The 26662-nt window shown below is 48.4% G+C and overlaps 2 protein-coding genes across 3 annotated transcripts in view; one reads left to right on the top strand and one right to left on the bottom strand.

Annotated features, from left to right (window-relative positions):
- Sptbn4 (spectrin beta, non-erythrocytic 4) overlaps positions 1 to 4160 on the bottom strand; it is an 87766-nt gene extending 83606 nt beyond the window's left edge. For both annotated transcript variants that reach the window (XM_059279487.1, XM_059279497.1), the window contains exon 1: positions 3983 to 4160. In XM_059279487.1, the coding sequence (XP_059135470.1) occupies positions 3983 to 4160 (178 nt within the window). The remainder of the gene's footprint in view (positions 1 to 3982) is intronic.
- A 5772-nt stretch (positions 4161 to 9932) lies between these two features.
- On the top strand, positions 9933 to 26159 carry Blvrb (biliverdin reductase B). The gene is made up of 5 exons (XM_059253470.1): positions 9933 to 10131; positions 21563 to 21727; positions 21870 to 21959; positions 23521 to 23649; positions 25912 to 26159. The coding sequence occupies exons 1-5, from the start codon at positions 10053 to 10055 to the stop codon at positions 26067 to 26069; spliced, it is 621 nt and encodes a 206-aa protein (XP_059109453.1). The 5' UTR covers positions 9933 to 10052; the 3' UTR covers positions 26070 to 26159.
- Positions 26160 to 26662: the final 503 nt, after the last annotated feature.

Here is a 26662-nt window from a genome sequence, read left to right as displayed (position 1 = left end):
CCACCACACCTTCCTTGACACTCTGAACTAAAACTTTGAAAACAGTTGAGTGCCTTTAAATTGTCTGGGTGTTTTGGTCACAGCAACACAAAAGTAATATGTATAGTGCATACATACACTCTGTATTGTAACAAGTTCACTCCCAGCTTCGTGTACTGGCCACTCAGAAATGCGTGTGCCCCACCCAAACACGTGCTGGAAGTTGACGGAACCACCATTTGTAGTCCCCACCTGAAGCAACTCAAATGCACAGTGACAGCTCAGCAGATAGACTGCGGCATGTCTACAGTGTGGGTGGAGTCTTCCTCAGAAAGGCAAAGAATTAACCCTAAGTATGAGGCATCACGGATGAAACTCACAATCATAATAGTGAGTGAATAAACCAAAGACATAAAAGAGTGCAGCATGCCAGGGCACAGTAATAAATGTCAGTGATCCTAGTAGTTAGGAAGCTGAGCAGAAACAATGGGAGTTGGAGACCAACCTAAGCCACAGAGCAAGACACTGTCAAAAGTCATGTGGTGGTACATATCTGTAATTGCAGCACTTAGGAAGCTGAGGTGGGATATATAGCGAGACATTGTCAAAAAAGAAAAGAAGAAGAAGAGAGAGAGAGAGAGAGAGAGAGAGAGAGAGAGAGAGAGAGGCTGGAGAGATAACTCAGAGGTTAAGAGCACTGACGACTCTTCCAGAGGTCCTGAGTTCAATTCCCAGCACCCACATGGTGGCTCACAACCATCTGTAATGAGATCTGGCGCCCTCTTCTGGTGTACAGGCAGAACACTGTATATGTGATAAATAAATCTAGAAAAAGAGAAAGAAAGAGAAAGACAGAGACAGAGAGAGAGAGAGAGAGACAGAGAGACAGAGAGACAGAGAGACAGAGAGACAGAGGAAGGAAGGAAGGAAGGAAGGAAGGAAGGAAGGAAGGAAGGAAGGAAGGAAGGAAGGAGAACAGGGCCAGTGAGATAGCTCAGTGAGTAAGGGCAGTTGCTTGTACAAGTCTGGTGACCTGCGTTCAACCCCTGGAATCCAGGAAAAGGTAGAAGGAGAGAACTGACTCTACAGAGTTGTCCTCTGCCCTCCACATGCCATACATATCACAGCAAGCACACCTACACATGTACTTCATGCACACACACAATGAAAAACAAGCAGAAAACAGAGGCTGGAGAGATGGCTCAGTGGCTAAGAGCATTCCCTGGACGATCATGAGGATCTGAGTTCAGATCCCAGCATGCACATGAGGAGCCAGGCATCTCATCCAGGCCTGTAACCCCAGCTGTGAGATGACCAGAAGGCAGGATTACCAGGACTTTTGTCTTCAAGTCTAGTTCAGAAAACTCAAAAAGTCAAGGTCAGCAAGACAGTTTCCCTCAAAAGACTAGGTGGAAGGTGATAGATGAGGACACTGAATGCCCTCTTCTGGTCTCTGAGGGTATTGCATGCACACACACACACACACACACACACACACACACACACACACACTGCATACACATACATCTGTAAGCAAATCATCCACACATCATAAACTTGTTTTATTTTGTTTTGATTTGGATTGGTTTTGTTTTTGTTTTTGTTTCGTTTTTTAGATAAGATATCTCTGTATAGCATGCACCTTCACTGCCCAGCACACATAACCTTTTTTATATTAAAAATTAAAATATATGCCAGGCATGGCAGCACATGTCTTTAATCCCATGACTTGGGAGGTAGATAAAGATTATCTCTGTGAATTCCAGGCCAGCCTTGTCTTCATACTGAGTTCCAGGACAGCCAGGGCTACACAGAGAAACTCTGTCTCAATAAATAAAAACAAATATAAAACACACACACTGACAGAAGACTATCGTGTGAGCCAAACAAGCATGATCTGTGGGAGTTCAGCCGTGTCAGGCTGCAAAAGGTCATCCCAGCTGAACACGTGACTGCTGACTTCCCTCACAGGAGGGGCAGGGAGCATCCCAAGACACCCCACCTGATTATCCAGCGACTCCATACCACATGATGAATTCAAGACTGCCCTCACTGTGCATGGCCTCAAGTAGAGTATGGAGGCCGGGGAAGACGAGGCAGGGCACTCCATCTACGGAAAAGCCATCATCCCTGGAGGGTAAAGACTTTCCTGTGGGGCTCTTTGGAAGGCAGCCTCCACACCGCTAAGCCTCCCTCCTCACCTGTGCTCTGTACATAAACACACTCACTGGTGCCCAAGGGTGAACTTCAGTGGCATCATACCATGGCTTATCATGGAGACCCTAGGGAGGGGACAGACATTGTTTCCACTTTCCCCAGGGAAAGAATTTTAGCAACACACACACACACACACACACACACACACACACCCCACAAAGTCTTGGGCAGCAAGATGGTTCAGTAGATAAGGGTACCTGGCACCAAGTCTGGTAAACTGAGTTCAATCTCTGGGACCCACATGGTAGAAGGAGAGAGCTGACTTCCACAAATTGTCCTCTGCCCTCTATACACATGCCATCTCACATGCAGACATGGCAGGCAGACAGACAGATAGATAGAAATAAATAAATAAATCCTCTGCCCTCTACACACATGCCATCAGACATGCAGGCAGACAGACAGATAGATAGAAATAAATACATGTAATAAAAATGTAAACAAGGAGTCTGGAGAGATGGCTCAGCAGTTAAGAGCTGCTCTCCAAAGGACCGGGGTTCAGTTCCCAGCTCCCTCACCAGCCTGCTCACAGCCATCTGTAACTCCAGCTCCAGAAGATCCAACGCCTCTGGCCTCCGAGGGCACCTGTACTCACAGGCACATACCCACATGCAGCACACACACACACACACACACACACACTCACTCACACATACACACACACACACCACACACACACACCACACACACACACACACACACTCACACATACACACACACCACACACACACACCACACACACACACACACACACACACACACACACACCTGCACATACTTACAGATAATACATTATTTTTTTAAATGTAAACAATACAAAGTCCTAAACTAGAACCGTTTGACATGTCAGGAATTCTGTGAATTCTGGGGTTGTACTTTAAGACCTTGCCTCAGGAAGAGAAAATGAGAGCTGGAGAGCTGGCTCAACTTGTCGCTCTTGCAAAGGACCCAGGTTCGATTCCCAGCATCCATGTGGAGGCTCACCACCTCCGTAGGTACCAGGAATGCATGTGGTGCACAGACATACAGACAAAAACACTCATACACATAAAATAATTTTTTAAAAATCTAAAAAGAAAAATTTTAAAGAAAGAAAATGAGAGCAGGGTGTGTATGTGTGTGTGTGTGTGTGATGGCACAGGTCTTCCAAGGCCTTTAATCGGGAGGCAGAGGCAGGTGAGTCTCTGTGAGTTCAAGGCCAGCCTGTTCTACAGAGTGAGTTCCAGGACAGCCAGGACTGTTACACAAAGAAACCCTGTCTTGAGGAAACAAACAAATCCTGCTGAGCGGTGATGGTACACAGCTTTAATCCTAGCACTCGAGAGGCAGATGTAGGGGCATCTCTGAGTTCGAGGCCAGACTGGACACAACGGAGCAAGTTCCAAGACAGCCAAGGGTACATAGACAAACCCTGTCTCTGAGAAAAGAAAAGAAAAAAAAAAAAAAAAACCCAGTTCTCGGACTGTGCATTCGGAAAGTTGTGTGGCTGCGTTGCCTCGCCCAGCGGTCCCGAATCCCAGCTCATTATTTCAATTCAAGTAAATTAGAACTAAGTCGAATTTAAAGCAGTCCATAGAGGAGCACTGGCCATACTTGGAGCGTTCACAAGCGGAGGCTGCATTACACGCCACAGATGGGAAGGTCACTGGCAGAGCTGATCAGCGGGAGCCCACTCTTCAGCCTCCCAGCCATCCAGATTCTCAGGCGCTAAGAGACACCAGTGCTACTGAGGATCCCTCCCACGGTCCTACGCCCCTCTACCCACCCTGCCCTCTTTTCCAGGTACCTGCTAAGGCCTTGATCCGAGAGCACTCAAAGAGCGAAGCCGGGGTGGTGTTGGCAGCTGCCTGAGGCTCCCGATCCCAGCCCCGATCTGGGCTCTCCCAGCGGGCTGCCGGGTTGTTGTTGTTGTTGGAGGCTGGTGGGCCCTCCATGTTGTCCACTTCTCCTTGAACTTGGGCCATTGGGGACGGCAAGGCCTGGGAATGGGGAGAGAAAAGTCAGTGCGCTCAGAGGACTCACTTCTCAGGCTCACAGTGAGTGCCCATGCACTCAGCTCCCGGTCTCAGGCTGGGTTTCTCTGTCTTTCACAAGAGAACAACAATAACACCAAAAATAAACAAAAAAAAATGATGGAAATTAAAAAGCCAGTTGTGATGGGCAGTACCTGTGATCCCACAGTTGGGAGGTTGAGGCAGGAAGGTCAGGAATTTCAGGCTAGCCTGGGCTACGTAGCTAAATTTTGTCTCAAAGAAGCAAGTCATAGCAGCTAGAGAGACAGCTCAGTGAGTAATGTGCTTTGCTTGGGAGTGTACTGCGCTGACTGAATTCAGTCCCCAGAACCCACATAACAAACCAGACAGAGAGTAGTACATGCTTGTAAACCCGGCACTAGGGAAGACAAACAGATCCCTGGGGCTCGCTGGCCGGCCACTCTAATCTGTGAGCTTCCGGCCAAGTAAAGGATCTGTCTCAAAAACAAGATGTACATCACCTGAAGGATGACACCCAAGTTGATCTCTAGCCTTCTCAGGTATCTGTACCCATATGTACCTAAACACACACACACACACACACACACACACACACACACACACACACACAATATCAAATAATAATAATAATAATAAGCCAAACCAAGCATGGTGGCGCACATCTTTAATCCCATCCACTCAGAAGGCAGAGGCAGGTGGATCTCTATGGGTTTAAGGCCAGCCTGGCCTACATAGTAAGTTTCAGGCCAACAAGGGCTACATAGTGATACCTAGTCTCAATTTTCATCATCATCATCGTCTGGGACTGTCAGTAAAATGCCTGCAGCACAAACATGAGGTCCTGAGTTTCGATGCCCGGCATCCATATAAAAAGGGCACAGTAGTGTACATTTGTAACCCTAGCTAATAATGAATGGGGCAGAGACACATGGGTCCTTGGAGCTCACCAGCCAGCCCATCTAGCCAGGCAGTGAGGTCCGGTTCAGTGAGAGGCTCTATCTAAAAAAAAAAAAAAAAAAAAAAAGGAGCTGAGCAGTGGTGGTGCACACTTTTAATCCCAGCACTCGGGAGGCAGAGGCAGGAGGATCTTTGTGAGTTCGAGGCCAGCCTGGTCTACAGAGCAACTTCTAGGACAGCCAGGGCTGCATAGAGGAACCCTGTCTCTAAAAAACAAAAACAAAAAAATGTTGATGCATGCAGATAAACACGCAAACACACACACACACACATACATACACACACATACACACACATACACATACACACACACATACACACACACACATACATACACACACACATACACACATACACACACACACATACACATACATACACACACACATACACACACACACATACACACACACACACATACACACACACATACACACACACACACACACACACACACACACACACACACGATGGGCCTGAATGGATGATGTCTGTAATCCCAATACAGTACTTGGGAAACAGAGGCAGGAGGATGAGGAGGAGTTCAAGCCTCAGGTACACAGCAAGTTTAAGACCCATCTGGGCTACAAGTAAGAAGGTCTGGGGAGATGGTCCAGTGGTTAAGAACACTCACTGCTTTTGCAGAGGACCCAGGTTCAGTTCCCAGCACCCACATGGTAGCTCACCGCTGCCAGTACCTTCAGTTCCAGCGGAACCTGCTCTCCATCGGCTCCTGCCCACACATAGTTCACATAAACTCAAGCAAGCAAACACACATAACATAAAGAAAAAAATAATAAATCATTAAATGCTACTACTAAATGATGAATAATTTTTTGTTTGTTTGTTTCTCATGACAGGGTTTCTCTGTAGAGTCCTGGCTGTCCTGGAACTGGCTTTGTGGACCAGCTGGCCTCAAACTCACAGAAATCCACCTGTGTCTGTCTCCTGAGTGCTGGGACCAAAGGCACACACCACTATGCTCAGCCTTGAATAAATCTTGAAAAAAATAAAAATTGGCCGGGTGGCGTACACCTTTAATCCCCAGCACTCAAGAGGCAGAGGCAGGCGGATCTCTGTGAGTTCGAGGCCAGCCTGGTCTACAGAGCGAGATCTAGGACAGGCACCAAGACTACACAGAGAAACCCTGCCTTGGAAAAAAAAAATTAAGTCGCCATACTAACAACACTCAGCCTGGCCACTTCAGAGAGCAGCGGTGATGAACCCCAGTCAGTGCTTACTACAGCTCAGCAAACAGTCCTTGTAGTCTTTGGAGAATACCAATGCTTTTCTCTGCAGAATTCCACAGTGCAGCAGTGACGGCAAGAGGAAACATATCTGAGCCCTTGCCTTGCTTGGGACTTTATATGCTTTCATGTATTTAATCCCTTAGTGATCAGTTATCATTAGGCCCATTTTACAGAGAAGAACACTGAAGCATAGAGGAATTCACTCTCTAAGTCAGCAGCTGGGACTCAAACTGAGTGTATTAATGTCCCGAATATTCACCCCTGTAGTCACCACCCTTTACTATGCAACTAACTCTTCATTTTGTTCTTCAACTTGGGGGGGGGGGGAGAAAGGTCTGTGGGTCCTGGGGATATGTCCTTCCCTTTGACCCTGGCTCCTAGCACATGACTTGCTTTGACCAGCAGTTGACTGGGAAGTACTAGCTGGCCAGTCCTGAGCCTTAGACACAGGAGACTGCTTGGGCTAACTGTGATCTTAGACGAGTGTAGGTCCAGGACCAGAGGCTCTCCAGCCGAAGCCAGCAACAGCCAATGATGCCCCCACCACAGTGACACCTCTAAAACTTGAGTATGTCCAGCTAAGGCCTGAGGAACTGGACAATCAGGTCTAACCTAAACTGCTAAACTCTTGACAGCTAAGTAAATGCTTGGTGTTTCAAGACAGTGAGTTGGGGGGGGGGTGAGTTTTGATTTGTTGTGATTTGTTACACAGCATTACAGTAGCAATAGCTGGCTGATTCACTGTCTGCCTCTAGAATCCTGATACATTATGAAGATCTATTTTATGGGGGTAAGCGACAGCAAGTATGTGGCCAACACAGCCCCCACATACATACCCCAGGTCTAGTTCTAAGACTGTAAGAATAGAATAACACTTCTTTTCAAAAGACCCAGACAGCTACAAACTCGGGGTTTAAGACGCTAAGCAGGTTGTAAGTTGTGGCCAAGGGTAGATTATTCCTTTTGGTGGGCACTCTCCAAGCCCCTGCTCTTCTTCCCGTCTCCCATAGAAGCCTGTAAGTGACCACATGGCTACCTACGGACTACCAGTGTGACCTCAGCCAAGTCAGTTGCCCTCTCTGGTCTTCATTGAATCATCTGTGGAAATCCTAAGGGTGTCTGAAGATGAATGAGTTGCTCACGAGGCAAGCACGGTATCTGGTGCACAGCAAGCCCTCAATACATATCTCTCAGAGTGCCCGGAATTGCACCCAGAGTCTCACACTTCCATGTGCTCCACCACTGAGCAACATGGCCAACCAGCTCTGAGTTTTCACCCTTTGGTCTTAGCGAGTCCGGGGTTCTGTTCAAGAGTCAAGAAGAGGTGGGTTCAATGCTTTATTCTGGCTGTGTGGAAACCTAGTATCATGAACTCAGTTTCTCTGTGCTTTCATTTTCTTCCCTGTTAATGGGTGGTCACAACTGTTTCCCCAATGGACGATACTTGGGCCAAAGGAGGCACTTAGCACTTGGCGAGCTCTCTGCCGGGCCCAGGGAACAGCTCCGGCCTTTGGAGGGAGGGCGGAGATGTATGGGAAGAGGGGTCCTGCCGGCCCTAGCAGAGGCCATCTGGGCGCTGAGATGAGATCCAACGCTTTAACCCTTCCAAAGCCGCGCCTCTCTGTCCCCTTAGTCCAGTTACCATGCGGAGGAAGGGGGCCTAGGAAGGACAAGGCCTTGGGGTGACCCACGCCTGGCTCAGAGGCTGGGCTAGGTGGGGGTGAGGGGTTCGCTGCACGCTGGATCCCAAGCCTCCACCCGGCTAAACAGACACAGACAGACCCGTGGGCTCGGGCCCGCCAGGGTGCGGGGGATGACGCTGGGCCAGGTGGGGAGATGCTGGGGAAGGGCCGCCGTCCGCACCGCCGCTCACCTGGGCGCCGGCCGCCGATGCGGTCCCCGATGCTCGCCGCGCAGCACCGCCCTCCCTGCCGGCGTTCGCCGCCGGGCCCGGCCCGGCTCTGTTCGGCCCCGCCGGCCCGCCGCTCGGCCAGATCCGCATGCGCCGCCGTCGCCGCGCCTCCCCCACGCGCCGCAGCCGCTCCGCGCGCCCCCGGGACCCCTCCCGCACGCCGCCCCGCCGCCCGCGCTGTCACACACCGGGCCACGCGTGTGATGCACAGCCGCGCTCGCGAGCTCTCGAGGCAGCGTCACACACTCCCACACTGCCACTCACACACACGGGGGCCTCTGGCAACGTCACACTCACCGTCTCCACATGCACACTCTCACGGTGTCACTCTTTCGCATGGGGTCACGCAGGGTCAAACCTTCGAACTGTCACAAAGTCACTGGCAATGTTTTCCTCTCTGGAATGTGCCCTGCAGGGTCATTCACTACAACACACTCAGATATAGCCACCACCAATAGTGTCGTATGTAGTCACCCGCACAGTGTATAGTGCCCTGCAGGGCGACACTGTGATAAACTCAGATACAGCTGCCACCACAATATAAGGGTCCCATGAAGTCACCTAAACAGTGTTCCAGGATGAAATAGTGCCCTGTGGGGTCACATTATGACACACTCAATTAAGGTCACCACCACCAATGCTCAGTCATCTAAAGTGCCCCGCAGGGTCACACACTGTGACACACTCATATACGGCCACCACCACCAGTGTGGTTGGCACATACAGTCACACATCTCAACACACTCCCAAGGTGTCACAGAGTGTCTACACTCATACATCACAAAGCTCACAATCACAGTCTTACACACTTGAAATGTCACAAGGCACAGGATGACACACCCTGTGTTGCTACATACCCATATATCATAGCCTCAGCAAGACACAAAGAGAATCACGGCAAATGTCATACACAGCCATACGTAAATGGGGCCATATTATCACACACCCATACAGGACACACGTGGTGTCACAAACCATCCCAATCCGAAAGTACCACACTCCATTACCGCTTACCTCACACATAGCTCACACTCACACCATATCATAAAGGCTGCCTGAGTGCTCCCTCGCAGTATCACCCCACGGTTGCCAAATAACAGCACCATTGACTTCTATACACAATTCACATTATAACATAAGGAGTGGGACGCGGTGCAGCCCACCACCATGCTGTCCCTGTGGTCACTGAGGCTCACACAGGTACAGAATCACACCCCACACACACACCTCTTCCATGTTGGGAGGAGGCGCTGGTGGAGGCGAGTACCTAACCTCTGAGCCTAGGTGTAGAAAAAGGGGGAGTGAGCACGGAGAGCGCCGTGGGCGTGATTCCCCGGCAGGCCCCGCCCCGCCCCGCCCCGCCCCGCCCCCTTAGGGTAACTGGCTCAGGGAGGCTGAGCGCTGAGTGACAAACTACTCTAGCCCCGCCCACTTCCTTCTCTGTATGGGGGCGTGGTCTCCACTTTTGAGCGCCTATCAAAAAAGACCGTCTGGAAAATGCAATCTGACTCCTGTTCCGCCCACTTCCCCCCAAACCCCGCCCTGCTCTTCCCAGCGGGGGGCGTAGTCGACTCAATCCCACCCTTTGAACCCAAAGTGGAGGGGCGGGGCTGAGGCGGGACCCTCAGCCGGCCCCGCCCCCTTCCTCTGCCTGGAGAAGGGCAGACGGCGCGTTACCTTGCAGCCATTGGATTCCCGCGCGTCCTCGGAGTTCTCAGCCTTTCGGACCCAGGACCCCGCAGCATGACTGTCAAGAAGATCGCGATCTTCGGTGCCACCGGCAGGACCGGGCTCACCACATTGGCGCAGGCGGTGCAAGCAGGCAGGAACCGGGGCGGGTGGGAAAGTCATGAGCACCCGGGCGGAGCGCTGGGAAAGGTCGTCCCGGGGCCGGGCGGAGACGATGTGTGGCCCTGTGTGCCCCAGCCCGTGGGGCCAGCAGGTGGTCACGGGGGCAGAAATAGAGGACTCTGAGATTCAGTTTTATGTAAGTCAACGGCATAGAAATTAGCCGTGGAAACCTGGAGGATTTCTCTGACAGTTATATGTAAACCAGGGGCTCTTATGAAATGTGTTTGTAACTGTGGTAGTGGTCCTAGTTTGCACACCCAGAAAGGGTTTTCTGAGCCAGCACCAGCTTGGCGCCCAGCGGACCATCTGCCTACACGTGTTAAATCCTAGTGGCCCTCATTTGGAATGGGAACTAGTATTACCCCACTTGACAAATAAGAAAACCGAGGCAGAGAGAATGACTTGCTGGTACATGGCTGTGCTGGGATTTGAACCTGTTTCATGCTCTTAAGCAACAAAACAAAACAACAACAGAAAAAGTCTGCAGGCTCACAGCCTTTAGTCCCTGGAACAGAAAGTCGAAAAGGTGAGGCAGTCAGTTACCACAGACACGGAATGGAAGAGATCACAGGATGAGAGTGACAACCTAGGAACGGCAGTCCTGGAAGGGTTAGTGAGCTAAAACTTGGTTGCTGCCCCGGGAGAGGGCACAGGATCCCCCAGCATTCCCCTGGCCCCTCAGTCTAGAAGTTAACTCAAGACCAGGCCTGAAAGTTCCAGATAAAGGGCCACACCCTTGCTAGCCTTGGCGATTCTTTAGATATTGACTATCTGAGTGCCCCAAAAGGGTGGAGCCCACCAAGAACCCTGTCTCTGCTGACTCCCTGCCCAGCCCCTGTTCTTGGCAAGGCTCTTTCTAAAAGCTCCCTTTTCCAGGGGAATATCCTGGGACTTGGTAAGGATCTTAATTCACGGTAAAGGAGAGACCCCTGGGCCTCCCAGTGAAAACCAGTTTGCATCTGGCTATAGTGGTGTGCACCTGTGGTCCTGGCACTGGGGAGGCATAGTTGGGGGGGGGGGGGGGTTGGAAACCATCCTTGGCTACAAAGTGAGTTCAAGGCCATTGTTGGCTACCTCAAAACAACGAAACTAAATCAAGCTGCTGATAAATGATTTCTAAGGAGGAACAGGGAAAGGAATGGAGAAGTTGAGAAGTGCTGAGTCACTATGAATTTGTGGGCTATCATGTTAATACCGTCCCCTTAATCCCCTATACCACTGTTTACCGCTGGCTCACCCTGCTGGTCACAGATGGAACTGCACACAAGAATTCGGGGAGGCCCAGCCTTTTCACGCAGTGGCTCAGAAAGGCCTCTGTCAGAAAACAGGGAGGGAAAAGGTTAAAACAAAAGCCAGGAAAGGATCTGAGAATATAGCTCAGTAGTGGAGCACCTACCTGGATGTACCTGTGGTGGGGGGCGTGGCGCAGTAGAGCCCATTGCCTAGCATGCTCAAGGCCCTGTGCACCATTCCAGCACAACCAAGGAAAACCTGTGGCTAGGAAGGGCTTGAGCAACTTGGAGGTTTATTCCCTCGGTGTCATTTCGGAGGGTCAAGGGTCTGACAAACATCGGCTCTGGTTCATTCTGCACATTCAAGCAGCCAGGCCTACCACATACTACATCGGTGTGGTCAGATGCCTTGTCAACTACAGTTAGAGACCTAAATATAGGTAAATAAAAGACAGAAGAAGGAGGGATAACCAACACTGAAGTAGCAGTTGTGGGCCAGAAAGATGGGTTGCTGGGTAAAGGTACCCAGACATGAGTTGAATTCCCAGAACCCAGATGGTGAAAGGAGAGAACAGCTCAGAAAAGCTGACCTCTGACTCCATACACTCACACAAATAAATAAAAGTAATAAATAAAACAGAGGTTGCTTTGGGACCCTGATTAAAGGACTTACAGCGTAGAACGTGCTTAGGACCAAGGCCTGTGTGTAGTTGGTGGGAACTGAATACTCCTTGGCCAACTCTACTCACATTAGATATTATAACCTGTCTTGAGTTCAGCCCTGGCTTTCTCCACCCACTCACTGTGTGGTCATGGCTAGTTACCCAAACTTGTCCCAGGCGTGAGAATAATTGTTACAATCTAGTACTTCTCAAACTAGGGGTTTTTGGAAAACTAGAGCATTTTGGAATGTTGGTCACAAAGGATTAAAATGTATCCAGTTGCCAATGGGAGTCTGAGCCTAACAGCCAGGCCCAGCCACCTGCCCTCAGTAGGACAATTAATGAGAACAATTCATACTGAAAGCAGAATAAGGAGATGTATTCAATGTAGGCATGTTGGGGAGGTCCTATAGCACCCTTCCCTACTCAGCTCCATCTTTCAAAGTCTTGACAAAAGGTTTAAGTTTCAATAGAAGCAAAGAGATTATTTGTTTATTATTATTATAATAAAATTATTATTATAATAAAAAGCAAGCAGTCCCACTCAAGATGTGGTCGTCACCAACATCATCGTGTTGGCCCCTGTGTCCTCCAAGGTGGTCTGAGTAGTTCTCAGAACTGTGAAATCTCTTCCTCTTCTGGTTGGCACAGGGCCCAAGGCTCCTCCTCCTGCCAGCATGAGACATTTGGGAAAGTTGCAATTTCTTTGGGTCCATTCATTGTTTCGAGCTTTCTGATCACCATCTGCTTTCTGACTGGGATAGTCACAGCATGCCAGATGTTGGTTTGATATGTGGATTCATGTGGACTGGGTTAGGCAGTGAAAAAGCTTAAAAGTGAATGAATTTAGCAACTTAGTCTCAAACAGGAAGAGAAACAGACCGGTAGACAGACAGATAGAGTTGTACAAGTATGAGTATATTTTTATGCAAATATATAAATTCTGCATATTATATACTATGCATGCATATAAGTAAAAAGGGGAAGCAAATTGGGGGAACCTTGCAACTTCTCAATAGCTGAGTTTATTTAAAAATAAAAACTTGGGCTGGAGAGATGGCTCAGTGGTTAAGAGCACCAACTGCTCTTCCAGAGGTCCTGAGTTCAATTCCCAGCACCCACATGGTGGCTCAAAACCACTTGTAATGAGATCTAGTGCCCTCTTCTGGCCTGCAGGGACACATGCAGGCAGAATACTGTATACATAATAAATAAATAAATCTTTAAAAATAAAATAAAATAAAATAAAAAAATAAAAACTTGCCAGGTTGTGGTGGCGCACGCCTTTAATCACAGCACTCGGGAGGCAGAGCCAGGCAGATCTCTGTGAGTTCGAGACCAGCCTGGTCTACAAAGGAAGATCCAGGACAGACACCAAAACACCACAGTGAAACCCTGTCTTGAAAAAACCAAAAATAAATATAATAAGAATAAAAACTTGACAGAAAGCCTGACCAGATGTTTCACACCTGTATTCCCAGCACTCAGGAGGCAGACAGGAGGAACACACCAGGTTTGAGGCCAGCCTGAGCTACACAGAGTTCTATGCTAGTCTAGGCTATAGAGTAATACCCTGCCAGATAAATAAATACAAAAACAAACAAACAAACAAACAGAACCCCACTGAATGTGTACTGTTTGATAGCTACTGGTTGCATCTGATTCTTGGCTTTTTTTTTTTCTTTCTTATGTGTATGTTTTTTCCGGCCTACATGAATGCCTGTCTCCACTCTCATGCCTGCCTGGTGATGCCCATGGAGGCCAGAAGAGGGGGTCAGATCCCTTGAAATTGGAGTTATAGACAGTTTTGTTTTCATTTTTTTGAGACAGGGTTTCTCTGTGTAGCCCTGGCTATTCTGGAACTCACTCTGTAGACCTGGCTGCGATCCATCTTTCTCTGCCTCCCAAGTGCTGGGATTAAAAGCAAATGCACAATTGCCCAGCAAGAAATAATAGACAGTTGTGACCTACCATGTGGGTCCTAGGAGTCAAACCCAAGTGCTCTTAACCACCAAGCCATCTTTTTAGCCCCTCCATGTGGCTCTTTTAATTTCAACATGAATTGTGTGGTTCTTGTTTTTTTTTGTTTGTTTTGTGTTTGTTTGTTTGTTTGTTTGTTTGGGACAGTGTCTCACCATGTATTCCTGGCTGGTCTGGAAATCCCTATGTAGACCCGGCTAGCTTTGAACTCACAGAGATCCACCTGCTCTGCCTCCTGAGTGCTGGGATTACTGTTGAGCAGCAGAAGTTGCTGTCTAGACAACAAATGAGCTGCATGAATCTCCTTATCCAGGAAACCACAGGACCATCTTGAAAGCCTGGTCCATGGGGGCAGGGGGCGGGGAGATGGAAGCAAGTGTGAGTCCCTGGACTCCCAGGGCTGTCAGCGTCCCCTTGGTCACTAGAGTCATGATGGAGCAAAGAACAGTGATTTAGGGATCCAGAAGAAGAGGGTGAAGGCGTCAGGCATGGAACACAAGATGTGCAAAGGCCGGAGGGCAGGAAACAGTGAGGTAAACTGAGGAATGGGAAGAAGTACAGCAGGTGAAGGGGATGGTGCCTCTGAGAGGAGAGGCCAGAGCCAGCGGGTCCCAGGAAGGCTGTCCTGAGACATATCAGTTTTATTGCACAACATGGAAGCGCTAGAAAGAACTAGAAAGATTTATTTATTTAGTATACAGAAGAGGACGCCAGATCTCATTACAGTTGGCTGTGAGCCACCATGTGGATGCTGGGAATTGAACTCAGGACCTCTGGAAGAACAGTCAGTGCTCTTAACCTCTGAGCCATCTCTCCAGCCTGAGATGCTGCTCTTTAGACTGGATTTGGAAGGCACAGGACAGGTCTCTGGAGTCCAGAGAGGACCCAGGCAGGGGGATTCCAAACAGAGATTAAATCCTGAGGTCATTAAAAAGCATAGCAAGTCATTCTTGGTGGCTCACACCTATGGTCCCAGCAGCTAAGAGGCAGAGGCAGGAGGATTGCTGTAAGTTCAAGGGCAGCCTGGGCTATACGGTGAATTCAAGTCCAGAATAAGCTACGATGTGAGACTCAGTCTTAAAATATTATTATTATTTATAATATTATATAATAATAATAATAATTAAAACTGGGGTCTGCTTGACCTTGATATCCTCCCTATGCTAATTCCCTGCCGGGTTCCACCCTCCTGAATGCTTAAGGGAAGTTCCTTGTCTGTGTATCTTGCATAATGGGCGTTAACAGTTTAGCTGCAAGATTGTAAAACATTGGTAGCAAACTTCTGCCCTCCAGGGTTCTCCCATTGTGCTGTAAGCCTGTATTTAAGACCTCTTCCCTCCTTCAATAAACAGCATTCGGCATTAAAAAGAAAGAAAGGAAGAAAGAAAGAAAGAAAGAAAGAAAGAAAGAAAGAAAGAAAGAAAGAAAGAAAGAAAGACATCAAAAAATTTAAATTTAGAATTGCATTTTATTTTTTTTTTTATTTTTTTAAATATTTATTTATTATGTATACAGTGTTCTGTCTGCAGGCCAGAAGAGGGCACCAGATCTCATTACAGATGGTTGTGAGCCACCATGTGGTTACTGGGAATTGAACTCAGAACCTCAGGAAGAGCAGGTAGTGCTCTTAACCGCTGAGCCATCTCTCCAGCCCTAGAATTGCATTTTAATTGTACAATAAGAAATAAATATGGTTGCACTAGATGGTTCCATTTATATATTAAAAACAGATTCTAGAAAATTCATCAAAAAAAAAAACAAACAAACCAACCTGGGGTCTGAAGAGATGGCTTTGTGGCTAAGAGCCCTTGATGCTCTGGTAGAAGGCCCAAGTGTAACTCCAGCACCTCTGGTCCCCATAGGCCCCTGCCCTGAAGTGTGCAGACACATACACAGAATAAAAAAGACACACACACACACACACAAAAACAAGTAAATAAAATCTTTAAGAGAATGAGTTAAAACTGGGCATGGTGATTAAAACCTGCCATCCCAGCACTCTGGATGTGGAAGCTGGAGGCCAGGACGAGCCGTGCTTACCTCTACAATGAGTTCAAGGCTTGGATCATGAAGCCCTGACTCAAAAAAATATATATAAATATAAATATAAAAGGCATAGTAATAATAACAAACAATCATTGCTTTTTTTCAGGACTGGAACTTTGAATTAATTTGTTTTAGTATGTCTCGGTTTTTATGAAATATTTGTCCTTGTTTTGGTTTTTCTACGTAGGATTCAAATTTTTTTACTCAAATTTTCTTTTATTTTTATATTTAAGGGGTTTCTTTATTTGCTTGTTTGTTTGATTGGTTGGTTGGTTTTTTTCAAGACAGGGTTTCTCTGTGTAGTTTTGGTGCCTGTCCTGGAGCTCATTCTGTAGACTGGGCTGGCCTCGAACTCACAGAGATCCTGGCTCTGCCTCCCGAGTGCTGGGATTAAAGGCGTGCGCCACCACCACCTAGCTTTATTTATTTATTTATTTATTTATTTATTTATTTATTTATTTTTAGTCTGTGTCTCTATAAGATTTCTGTTGGGTTTTGTTGTTGTTGTTATTGTTTTGTTTTGAGATAAGATCTCCCTAGGTAGCTCTGGCTAACCTGGAACTCACTCTGTAGACCAGGCTGGCCTCGAACTCTCGGAGATCTGCCTACCTTGACCTCCCCAATGCTGGAATTAAAGGCATGTACCACCTCTGCCATGCTCTTTTTAGCATTTTTAATTATATGTAGGTGGGGGGGGGTATGTGTGAGTATGTGAGGGGCCCAGGGTGCCGGATCCCTGGTGCTGGAGTTACAGCTGTGAGCCACCTGACTTAGATACAAGAAACTGAACCCTGCTCCACTTACATCTCTCCAAAACTTTGTTTTTTCAGACAGGGTCTCACTCCGTAGCCTAGACTGGCTTTGAACTCCTGATCACTCTGCCTCAGCTTCCAATGCTGGTTCCCACCTCCAGTGTGACCTGGCTTCTTCCACTTAGCCATGTATACGCTCTTTTTCCTTCCTCAAACTGTTGGAGCATGCTTCAATACCCCTTTGTTTCTGTGGTCAAATGGTCCTGCTGCATCGCGTGTGTTTATCCGTTAAACAGTTGGTTGATGATATGAAAACTGCTAGTACGACTAGGCACGTGAAAACTATGGATGAAAACATGTTTTTGATTCCCTTCCGTCTGTTATCTGATAGTAGAATTGCTGGGTCACATGGCTAGACTGTGTGTAATCTTTTAAAGAACTGCCAGGGTGTTCTCCAAAGCAGACACATCATTTCAAGTGTCACCCTCAGGACCAAGTGAGTGGGGTTGCTCCCCACCAGCATGCCAACCCTTACATCAGACTTTTCATTATGTCTCGATAGGGGTGAAATGGCACCTTACTGGGTAGTTTGTTTGGTCAGTGAATCGGCTTTGTTTTTTTTGAGACAGAGTCTCACGTAGCTCAGGCCGGCCTTGAACTCTTGATCCTCCTGCCTCTTCCTCCTACTTGCTGGGATTATAGACTCGTACTACAGGTAACAGGGTCTTGCTGTGTAGCCCTGGGTCTTGGCTCCTGACATACTGTGCGGACCAGGTTGGCCTCTACTTTGAGACAGTCCACTTGCCTCGGCCTCCCATGCGGTGGTACACCACCATATCCACTTGGTTCTTCTTTTGCTTTTCTTTTTTCTTTTTTTAATTACATTTCCTTTGCTTATTGTGTGTGCCCACTTATGGAGGTCAGAGGACAACTTTCAGGAGTTAGGTTTGTGCTTCCACCATGTTGGTCCTGGGCATCCCAGGGAGAGTCTCAATGCCTTACCCACTGAGCCGTCTGGCCAGCCCTTCTCTTGTTTGACTTTACTTGAGACGTGATCTCATGTAGCTGACCTTAGTTTACTATGTAGCAAAGGCCATCCTTGAACTCCTGATTCTCCTGCCTTTGCCCAGAGTGTTGGGATTACAGGTGTACGCTACCATGCCCGTCTGCTTTTCTTTTTTCCTTTTTATCCCCCCTCGCCAACCCCCAAAACAGAGCTTCTCTGTGTATCCCTGGCTGTCCTGGAACTCACTCCGTAGACCAGGCTAGCCCTCAAACTCACAAAGATCTGCCTGCCTCTGCCTTCCCTGGAATCAGAGGCATGCACCACCACTGCCTGGCTTCTTTTCATTTTTAACTATGTGTGTGGGAGTGTGGTCAAGTGTGTGGGGTGGGTACATATTTGTGTGGAAGCCTATCATTCTTCAGGAGCCATCCACCATGTTTTTGTTTTTGTTTCTGTTCTTGAGACAGGGTCTCTCACTGGGACAGGAGCCTGGCTGAGCAGGCTGGGATCCCATCAAGGCGCTGGGATCCACCTGACTCTGCCTTCCAGCACTGAGGTTACAAGTGTGTGCCACCATGTGCCTTTCGTGTTCAAGTATCGCAGTGTGTAGTGATCAAGTTCAACCCCAGTTCCCTCCCCTTACTCCCGACTCCTCACACGGGTTCTGGGTGTAGAAGTCGACCTCACCCCCGAGCCATCTCTTTAGCCCTGTCCTTCGATTTTCTTCATGTTAATGTCCTTCGAAGCACCAAAGATTTGGGGATTTTGGCTTATTTGAAACGAGGTCTCAGTATGTAGACCGGGCTGGCCACAAACTCACTAAATTCCACATGCTGAGGGTAAAGGCACCACCACGCCGGGCCACGCCAAGCTGTCCCTTTTGATGAAGTCCAGTGTGTTTGTCTTGGCTTTTGTTCATGCTTCTGATGTCATAGCTGAGAGACCACCTTCTAACCCGCTGTCATCAAGATGTGGTCTTGTGTTTCCTTCCAATAATTTTATAATCTTATATTTATTTATGTCTTTGACTGTTTGGGTTAACACACACACACACACACACACACACACACACACATACACACACACACATACACACACACAAAAAAACACCTTTTTACATTGTGTTTGTGTGTGTGTCCATAACATGAGTTGGAGGTCAAAAGTACAACTTGAGGGAGTTGGTTCTCTCCTACCATGTGGTTCCCAGGAATAGAAGTCACATGATCAGGCTTGGCAGCAATCACCTTTACTGCCTGAGCCACCTCACTGGTCCTGGGTTAATTTTTTTTTATTATTTTTTAATTTTTAATTTCTTTCTTTCTTTCTTTCTTTTTTAGAGCTGAGGACCAAACCCAGGGCCTTGCGCTTGCTGGGCAAGCGCTCTACCACTGAGCTAAATCCCCAACCCCACTGGGTTAATTTTTGTATATGCTGTGAAGTAGGGATCTTCAGGCTTAAACAGTCAATGTCCTAGTAACATTTTTAAATAGTGGTTTTTTTTTTTTAGACAAACATGCATGTAACATGAGACTTCATGAGTTCAAAGTTATCCTTGGCTATATAGTGAGTTTGAGGCCAACCTGGACTATTAGACCGGGGGCAAGGGTGGGGGGGAGCTGAGAGAGAGAGAAGGGGGAGAAAGAAAAGGGGGACAGGGAGAGAAAGGAGACACAGCAACAAACATGTAGCAGCTAGTGTCAGTGTCATCTTTGAATGTTACCAGCCCGGGTCGCAAAGCTAGCTCCTGGGTAGGGCTGAGGTCCCAAGAAACCAGCCTAGCTTCAAGGATGCAAGGAGGGAAGGTATGCAAAGTGTTTGGTGTCTGGGCCACAGTGCATGTTAACTCCACAGATGTCTCTAGTCCAAGTGTGTCTTTGTGCATGCCTGTCATCCCAGCTCCCCAGGAGGCTGAGGAAGGAGGTCCTAAGTTTCAAGCCAGCCTGCACAACATAATGAGATCCTGACTCCAAATGAAAAAGTGAGCTGTGGGGGTAGCTTCCTTGCTAGAGCGCTTACCTGACATGCCTGAGGCCCTGGGCTTCATCCCCAGCACTCGTACAACCAGGCTTGGGAGCACACACCTGTAATCCTAGCAGTTGGGAGGTGGACACAGGATGACCACGAGTCCAAGGCCAGTCTGGGACACATGAGACCCTGTCTCAAAGACTAAATAAGTGAGTTTCCGGTGTCAGGGTCATTATCAATGCAAAGCTTTTATTTATTCGATGACTTTTAATTATTTGTCATCAATATTTTTTTTCCTCAAAGCAAGGGATGGAACTTAAGGCTCATTTGTGCTAGACAAGGACTCTGAGGCATTCTAGGCAGGTGCCCTACCACGGGCATACCCCAGCCCCCCACTGGGGGATTCTAGGCAGGGGTTCTACAACTGAGTCCCACCTCCAGCCTCCCCTTAATCCTTTTTTTCAAAATTTTATTTTGAGACAGAGTCTCACTACTTGCCCATAACTTTCCATGCTGGTGCCTCAGCCTTCTGAGTAGCTGAGTCACTTCTCTTTAAAACCACACGGGCTCCTCAGACCCTCTAGTGAGCACTGGAGATACCCTTCACCAAGAGAGGTAGCTAATCCCAGCTTCATTTCTTCCTGGGGAATTTGGTTCCTCACTTTTCCTGCATCTATGGGGGAATATAGAGCAGGTGGTATACCAGGGGTTAACATTTCCCTGCTGAGGGTGGGGAAGTGTAACATGAATCTTAAAAGGTTTTATAATAATAATAATAATAATAATAATAATAATAATAATAATAATAAGCCGGGCGGTGGTGGCACACACCTTTAATCCCAGCACTCGGGAGGCAGAGCCAGACCGATCTCTGTGAGTTCGAGGCCAGCCTGGGCTACCAAGTGAGTTCCAGGAAAGGCGCAAAGCTACACAGGGAAACCCTGTCTCGAAAAACCAAATAATAATAATAATAATTAAAAAAACAGAGCCAGATATCAGGGTGAAAGCTGAAAGATCAGAGAAGCAGAACAGCCAGCCATTAGTTCTTACCTCTGTGAAATCCTCAGTCTAAAAAGAGAGTGAGTTCCTGTTTCCTCACGCCTTATATACCTTTCTCCGCCCTGCTGTCACTTCCTAGGATTAAAGGCCTGTGTGCTTCCCAGTACTGGGATTAAAGGCATGTGCCACCACTGCCTATTTCCAGTGTGGCCTTGAACTCACAAAGATCCAGACTGGATCTCTGCCTCCTGAGTGATAGGATTAAGGGTGTGTGCCACCACTATCTGGCCTCTATGTCTAATCTAGTGTCTGGCTCTGTCCTCTGATCCTCAGGCAAGTTTATTGGGGTACACAATATATCACCAAAGGGAAGACTAGTCAAGGGTAGTCTCCTGGAGACCTACATTCCGGTGTTTGTGAGCATTTCCCTGTGCGCACGCCTGTAATCCCAGCACTCGGGAGGCAGAGCCAGGTGGATCTCTGTGAGTTCGAGGCCAGCCTGATCTACAGAGTGAGTTCCAGAACAGGCTCCAAAGTTACACAGAGAGCTCTGACTCAAAACCGACCCCCCCCCCCAAAAAAAGAGCTTGCTAGATATCAACTGTTCGTTTGCCAACTTGATCATTACCCCAGAATAGGGCTGAGAATGGAAAAGACTGGGAAGGAAATGGATTTGAGGGTTCACAACACCCTAAAGAGTCCTATACAGTCAGTCACCCCCCGGCCTGCTGACCTGCTTTCTGCTCCTCTTGGCCCACAGGTTATGAGGTGACGGTGCTGGTTCGAGACTCCAGCAGGCTGCCGTCGGAGGGGCCCCGGCCAGCCCACGTGGTGGTGGGAGATGTTCGGCAGGCGGCCGATGTGGACAAGGCCGTGGCTGGGCAGGATGCTGTCATCGTGCTGCTGGGCACTGGCAACGACCTCAGTACTGAGCCCCCTCTTTGCCCTCGGCCCCTCCCTGCACCTCGGCCTCCAGCACCACCCCCACCCCCGGCCCCACCCTTACCACCCCTGCCACCGCCGCCACCGCCACCTGCCAGTGACAGCCACTCTCTGTCCCTTCTAAGGTCCCACTACAGTAATGTCCGAGGGCGCCCGGAACATTGTGGCGGCCATGAAGGCGCACGGAGTGGACAAGGTCGTGGCCTGCACCTCGGGTGGGTGGTGGGGACATGGAAGTGGGGCTGAACTGGGAAGGGGGTGAGAACTGAACAAGGAACCCCCCAGTCCTCTGAAATTTGGTATTAAAGGTATCCCAAGTTACCATACATTTATTGAGCACCAGCTGTGAGCACAGCAGTGTGCCCCAGATTCTGTATCCACATGGCTCACAGATAAAAGTGAGGTGACAAACAGATCTGTGACTGAACTGACATCCCAGATGAGCAGAGCCAGGGTAGAAAAGGCACTGCAGAGGGATGGGGGTTGGGCATGGACAAGGCAGGGAAGAAAATGGGAGCAGAGTGGTGGGAGACAGCTCACAGAGAGTGTGATCCACGAACTTGCTGCCCTCCCAGTTACGGGGAGACAGACATTAAATAAAAGTTACTGAGGGTTTTGGGTGTGGCTCAGTGGTAGAGCCTCTGCCTAGAATCCCCCAGTTAGGGGCTGGGGTGTGGCTCAGTGGTAGAGCCCCTGCCTAGAATCCCCCACTGAGGGGCTGGGGGTGTGGTTCAGTGGTAGACCTCCTGCCTAGAATCCCCCAGTGAGGGGCTGGGGTGTGGCTCAGTGGTAGAGCCCCTGCCTAGAATCCCCCAGTGAGGGGCTGGGGTGTGGTTCAGTGGTAGAGCCCCTGCCTAGAATCCCCCAGTGAGGGGCTGGGGATGTGGCTCAGTGGTAGAGCCTCTGCCTAGAATCCCCCAGTGAGGGTCTGGGGGCATGGCTCAGTGGTAGAGCCCCTGCCTAGAATCCCCCAGTGAGGGGCTGGGGTGTGGTTCAGTGGTAGAGCCCCTGCCTAGAATCCCCCAGTGAGGGGCTGGGGATGTGGCTCAGTGGTAGAGCCCCTGCCTAGAATCCCTCAGTGAGGGGCTGGGGTGTGGCTCAGTGGTAGAGCACTGTCTGGCATGTACAAGGTCCTAGGTTCTCTCCTCAGGACTGAAGTAATCCTCAGTAATCCAGAAGGAGTTTATAGCAATTAATGCTAGCAGCACCTGAAAAAAAACAAAAAAGCCAAATATAGCCTTATTCCTGTAATCCTAGCTCTAGGGAGGTAGAAACAGAAGGATCCCTTGGGCTCGCTGGTCTGTAGTCTAGTCAAATGGCGAGCTCCAGATTCAGTATGAGAATACTGTGTCAAACAATAAAACGGAGAACACTTGAGGAAGGAACCTAGCCTCACCTCTGTCCTTCACACGCAGTGCACGCACATACACCACATACACAGATTTTTTTAATCTGTTTTTACAATTGTCTGTTGAGTGTGGGGGTGGGATATGGAGGTCAGAGGACATCTTGGTGGGAGTTAGTTCTCTCCTTCCACCACGTGGATTCTGACAACAAACTCAGGTTGTAAGGCTGGGGAGGAGAAGAAGTTACACAGGACAGGTGGCTGGGTGAAAAGAGATCGGATTTAAAATGACTGGTGCGCTGACTTCTGGGACTGGAATATCAGAGAGGTGGCTGAAGGGACCTGCCTTCTGGCAGTTGAGAGGCAATAGTAAGGCCCCTAATGATTCTGCTCAGCCCGGGCTAACCCTGCCTTGTGTCCGCCCCCACTAGCCTTCCTACTATGGGACCCAACCAAGGTACCCCCACGCCTGCAGGACGTGACCGATGACCACATCCGGATGCATAAGGTGCTGCAGGAGTCAGGCCTGAAGTACGTGGCTGTGATGCCCCCGCACATAGGTGAGTAGGGTGGGGACCCTGTGACAATATCACCACCAGCCTATTTTCCACCTGAGACCTTGGCTGGGCCTTTCCTGGCTCCTCCAAAGCTGCCAGCACTGCCCATTGGGCTCACATTCAGGCGCATGCCCATATAACAGAAAAGTGCGTGCTGGCAAGGTGGCTCACAAGGACCTGAGTTCAGTCCCCGAGACCCACATGGTGAAGACAAGAAGTACCTCCTGAAAGTTGTCTTTTGATCTCCACATCTGAGCTGTGGCATGTGGCCTCCTCCTCAAAATACTCAAAATAAGTAAATAAAAATGTAATTGAAAGAATTTTTTTTCTCCGAGCTAGATAGATGATAGCTCTGTGGTTAAGAGCACTGGCTGCCCTTCCAGAGGATCCAGGCTCAGTTCCCAGCACCCACATGGCAGCTCACAACCCTCTGTAACTCCAATTCCAGAGGATCCGACATCCTCACACCAATACACATAAAATTAAGTAAATTATTTAAAAATTTTTTTTTTCAAAAGTAGAAGCCAAGTATGTGATGCTCACTTGTAATTCCAGAATTTGGGAGCTGAGGCAGGAGGATTACTAGTTCTAGACTAGCCTGGATTTTGAGACTATGTTTTGGAAATCCAAATTGGAAAGAAAGAAAAGTAGTAAATACATTTTCTGTCCTTCTTTGCCTTATTTCATCTTCTGCCTCGTGTAGCCCAGGCTGGCCTTGAATTTCTCATGCTCCAGTCTCTACCTCCCAGGCACTAGAATTACAAATGTTCAGCACTAGCCTAGGTTGTGTTTTTTTGTTATTGTTGTTGCTTTCATTTGATTTTATGTGTGTGGTGTTTTGCATTCACTATGTCTGTGTTATCTAGTACATGTGGTACCTAAGGAGGCTGGAAGAGGGTTTGGATCCCCTGGAACTAGAGTTACAGGTTATGAATCACTATGGGGATGCTGGGAATTGAACCCGGGTCCTCTGGAAGAACAACCGGTGCTCTTAACTGCTGAGCCATCTCTCCAGTCCCTCTGCCAACTTTGATCTCCTTTCTCCTTTTTTTTTTTTGGTTTTTTGGTTTTCCGAGACAGGGTCTCTCTGTGTAGCTTTGCGCCTTTCCTGGAACTCACTTGGTAGCCCAGGCTGGCCTCGAACTCACAGAGATCCGCCTGGCTCTGCCTCCCGAGTGCTGGGATTAAAGGCGTGCGCCACCACTGCCTGGCTATTGATCTCCTTTCTCTTCTACTGTTCTGCAGTCTCTCTGTAACAAACAAATCACTTGGAATGCAGCTATTAAGATATCACTATCATTCTCCTTTTCCTTTTTAAGATTTATTTTTATTATTTTTAAATAATATGTGTGTGTGGAGAAGCCCACAGAGACCAGAAGTTTTGGACTCCTTTGGCCCTAGAGTTACAGGCTGTGGTAAGATGCCTGACATGGGTACTGGGCAACAAACTCAATTCTTGCGACAGAGCAGCAAGTGCTTTTAAGTCTTGAGCCCTCTCTCCAGAAGGAAAATCACCATTGTTTATTATCATTGCTTCCTGATACTGAAAGTCAAGGCTCAGAATGTGGCTCGAGCATGGGGATTTCTGGACTTGTGCATGCGGAAGGTGGCAGGGACGGCAGTGACATGGAAGCCTTCCCCACAGACACATCTGGAGGGAGATGCAGATGATTGCCTAGAACACCTACATCTGGCCTCCTGGTGTGTCTGGTGCTTTCAACAGTAGTGCTGCTGGGCTCCCAGGAAAAGAGGCTCAGGAGATGCCTGGTGGTACGGACCTGCCATCCCAGATCATGTGTTTGAGGCCAGCCTGGGCTAAACAGCAAGTCACAGTCTCAAAAAAAAAAAAAGTTACTTGATGAATATTAATATGATTAGTTTGACTAATATGGGGAAGCCCCTCCCCCACACACATCATACACAAAGCTTAATAAATTAAAAAGTTTAAAAGAAGGGAACTGAGCTGGGTGGTGGTGGGGCACGCCTTTAATCCCAGCACTCGGGAGGCAGAGCCGGGTGGATCTCTGTGAGTTCAAGGCCAGCCTAGTCTACAGAGCAAGATCCAGGACAGGCACCAAAATTACACAGAGAAACCCTGTCTCGAAAACCTCCCGCCCCCCCCCCACACACACACAAAAAAAAAAAGAAGAAGAAGAAGAAGAAGAAGAAGAAGAAGAAGAAGAAGAAGAAGAAGAAGAAGAAGAAGGAGGAAACTGAAAACAGAAAGGATGGCCTGTTCATTCATTCTCTGTCTTTCTCTCACAGGGGACCAGCCATTAACTGGAGCCTACACAGTGACCCTGGATGGACGGGGGCCCTCGAGGGTCATATCCAAACATGACCTGGGCCACTTCATGCTACGCTGCCTTGCCACCAATGAGTACGATGGACACAACACCTACCCCTCCCACCAGTATGAGTAGGACCCTGGCCTGGTTGGGAGGATGGCATCCTGAGAACGGACACACAGAGGGATCAATAAATTTTTAGCCAAGAGCTTCAAATTTTTAAAACCCAGAGATTTTCTTCTCTGTCTGTGAATTTTTTTCAGGGTCTTACACATACTGGGTAAAGTCTCTACCACTGAGCTACATTTTCAGTCCCCTTACTGGTAGATTTTAGACAGGTGCCATACTGCTGAGCCATGCCCCAGACTTTAATTTTTTGTTTGTTTGTTTGTTTGGTTGGTTGGTTTGGTTTTTTGAGATAGGGTTTCTTTAGAGCCTTTCCTGGAACTCATTCTGTAGCCCAGGCTGGCCTTGAACTCACAGGGATCCACGTGGCTCTGCCTCCCGAATGCTGGTGGGATAAAGGCTTGCGCCACCACCGCCTAACTTTAATCTTGTTTTAAAGTACATTTATTTAAGAGTGGGAGTGCCATGCTATGGTGCCTATGTGGAGGTTAGAAGACCATTTGCTGGATTCAATCCTGGGAATTGAACTCAGGTCAACAGTATTACCAGCAAGCACCTTTAATTCCTGTGCCCTCTTGGCAGCCATGGTTTTTTTGGTTTTT

Source organism: Peromyscus eremicus, chromosome 1 (genome assembly GCF_949786415.1).
Source record: "Peromyscus eremicus chromosome 1, PerEre_H2_v1, whole genome shotgun sequence".
Taxonomy (NCBI): Eukaryota; Metazoa; Chordata; class Mammalia; order Rodentia; family Cricetidae; genus Peromyscus; species Peromyscus eremicus.
The sequence above is the reverse complement of the archived record's forward strand: the minus strand, read 5'-3'. Positions and strand labels throughout refer to the sequence as shown.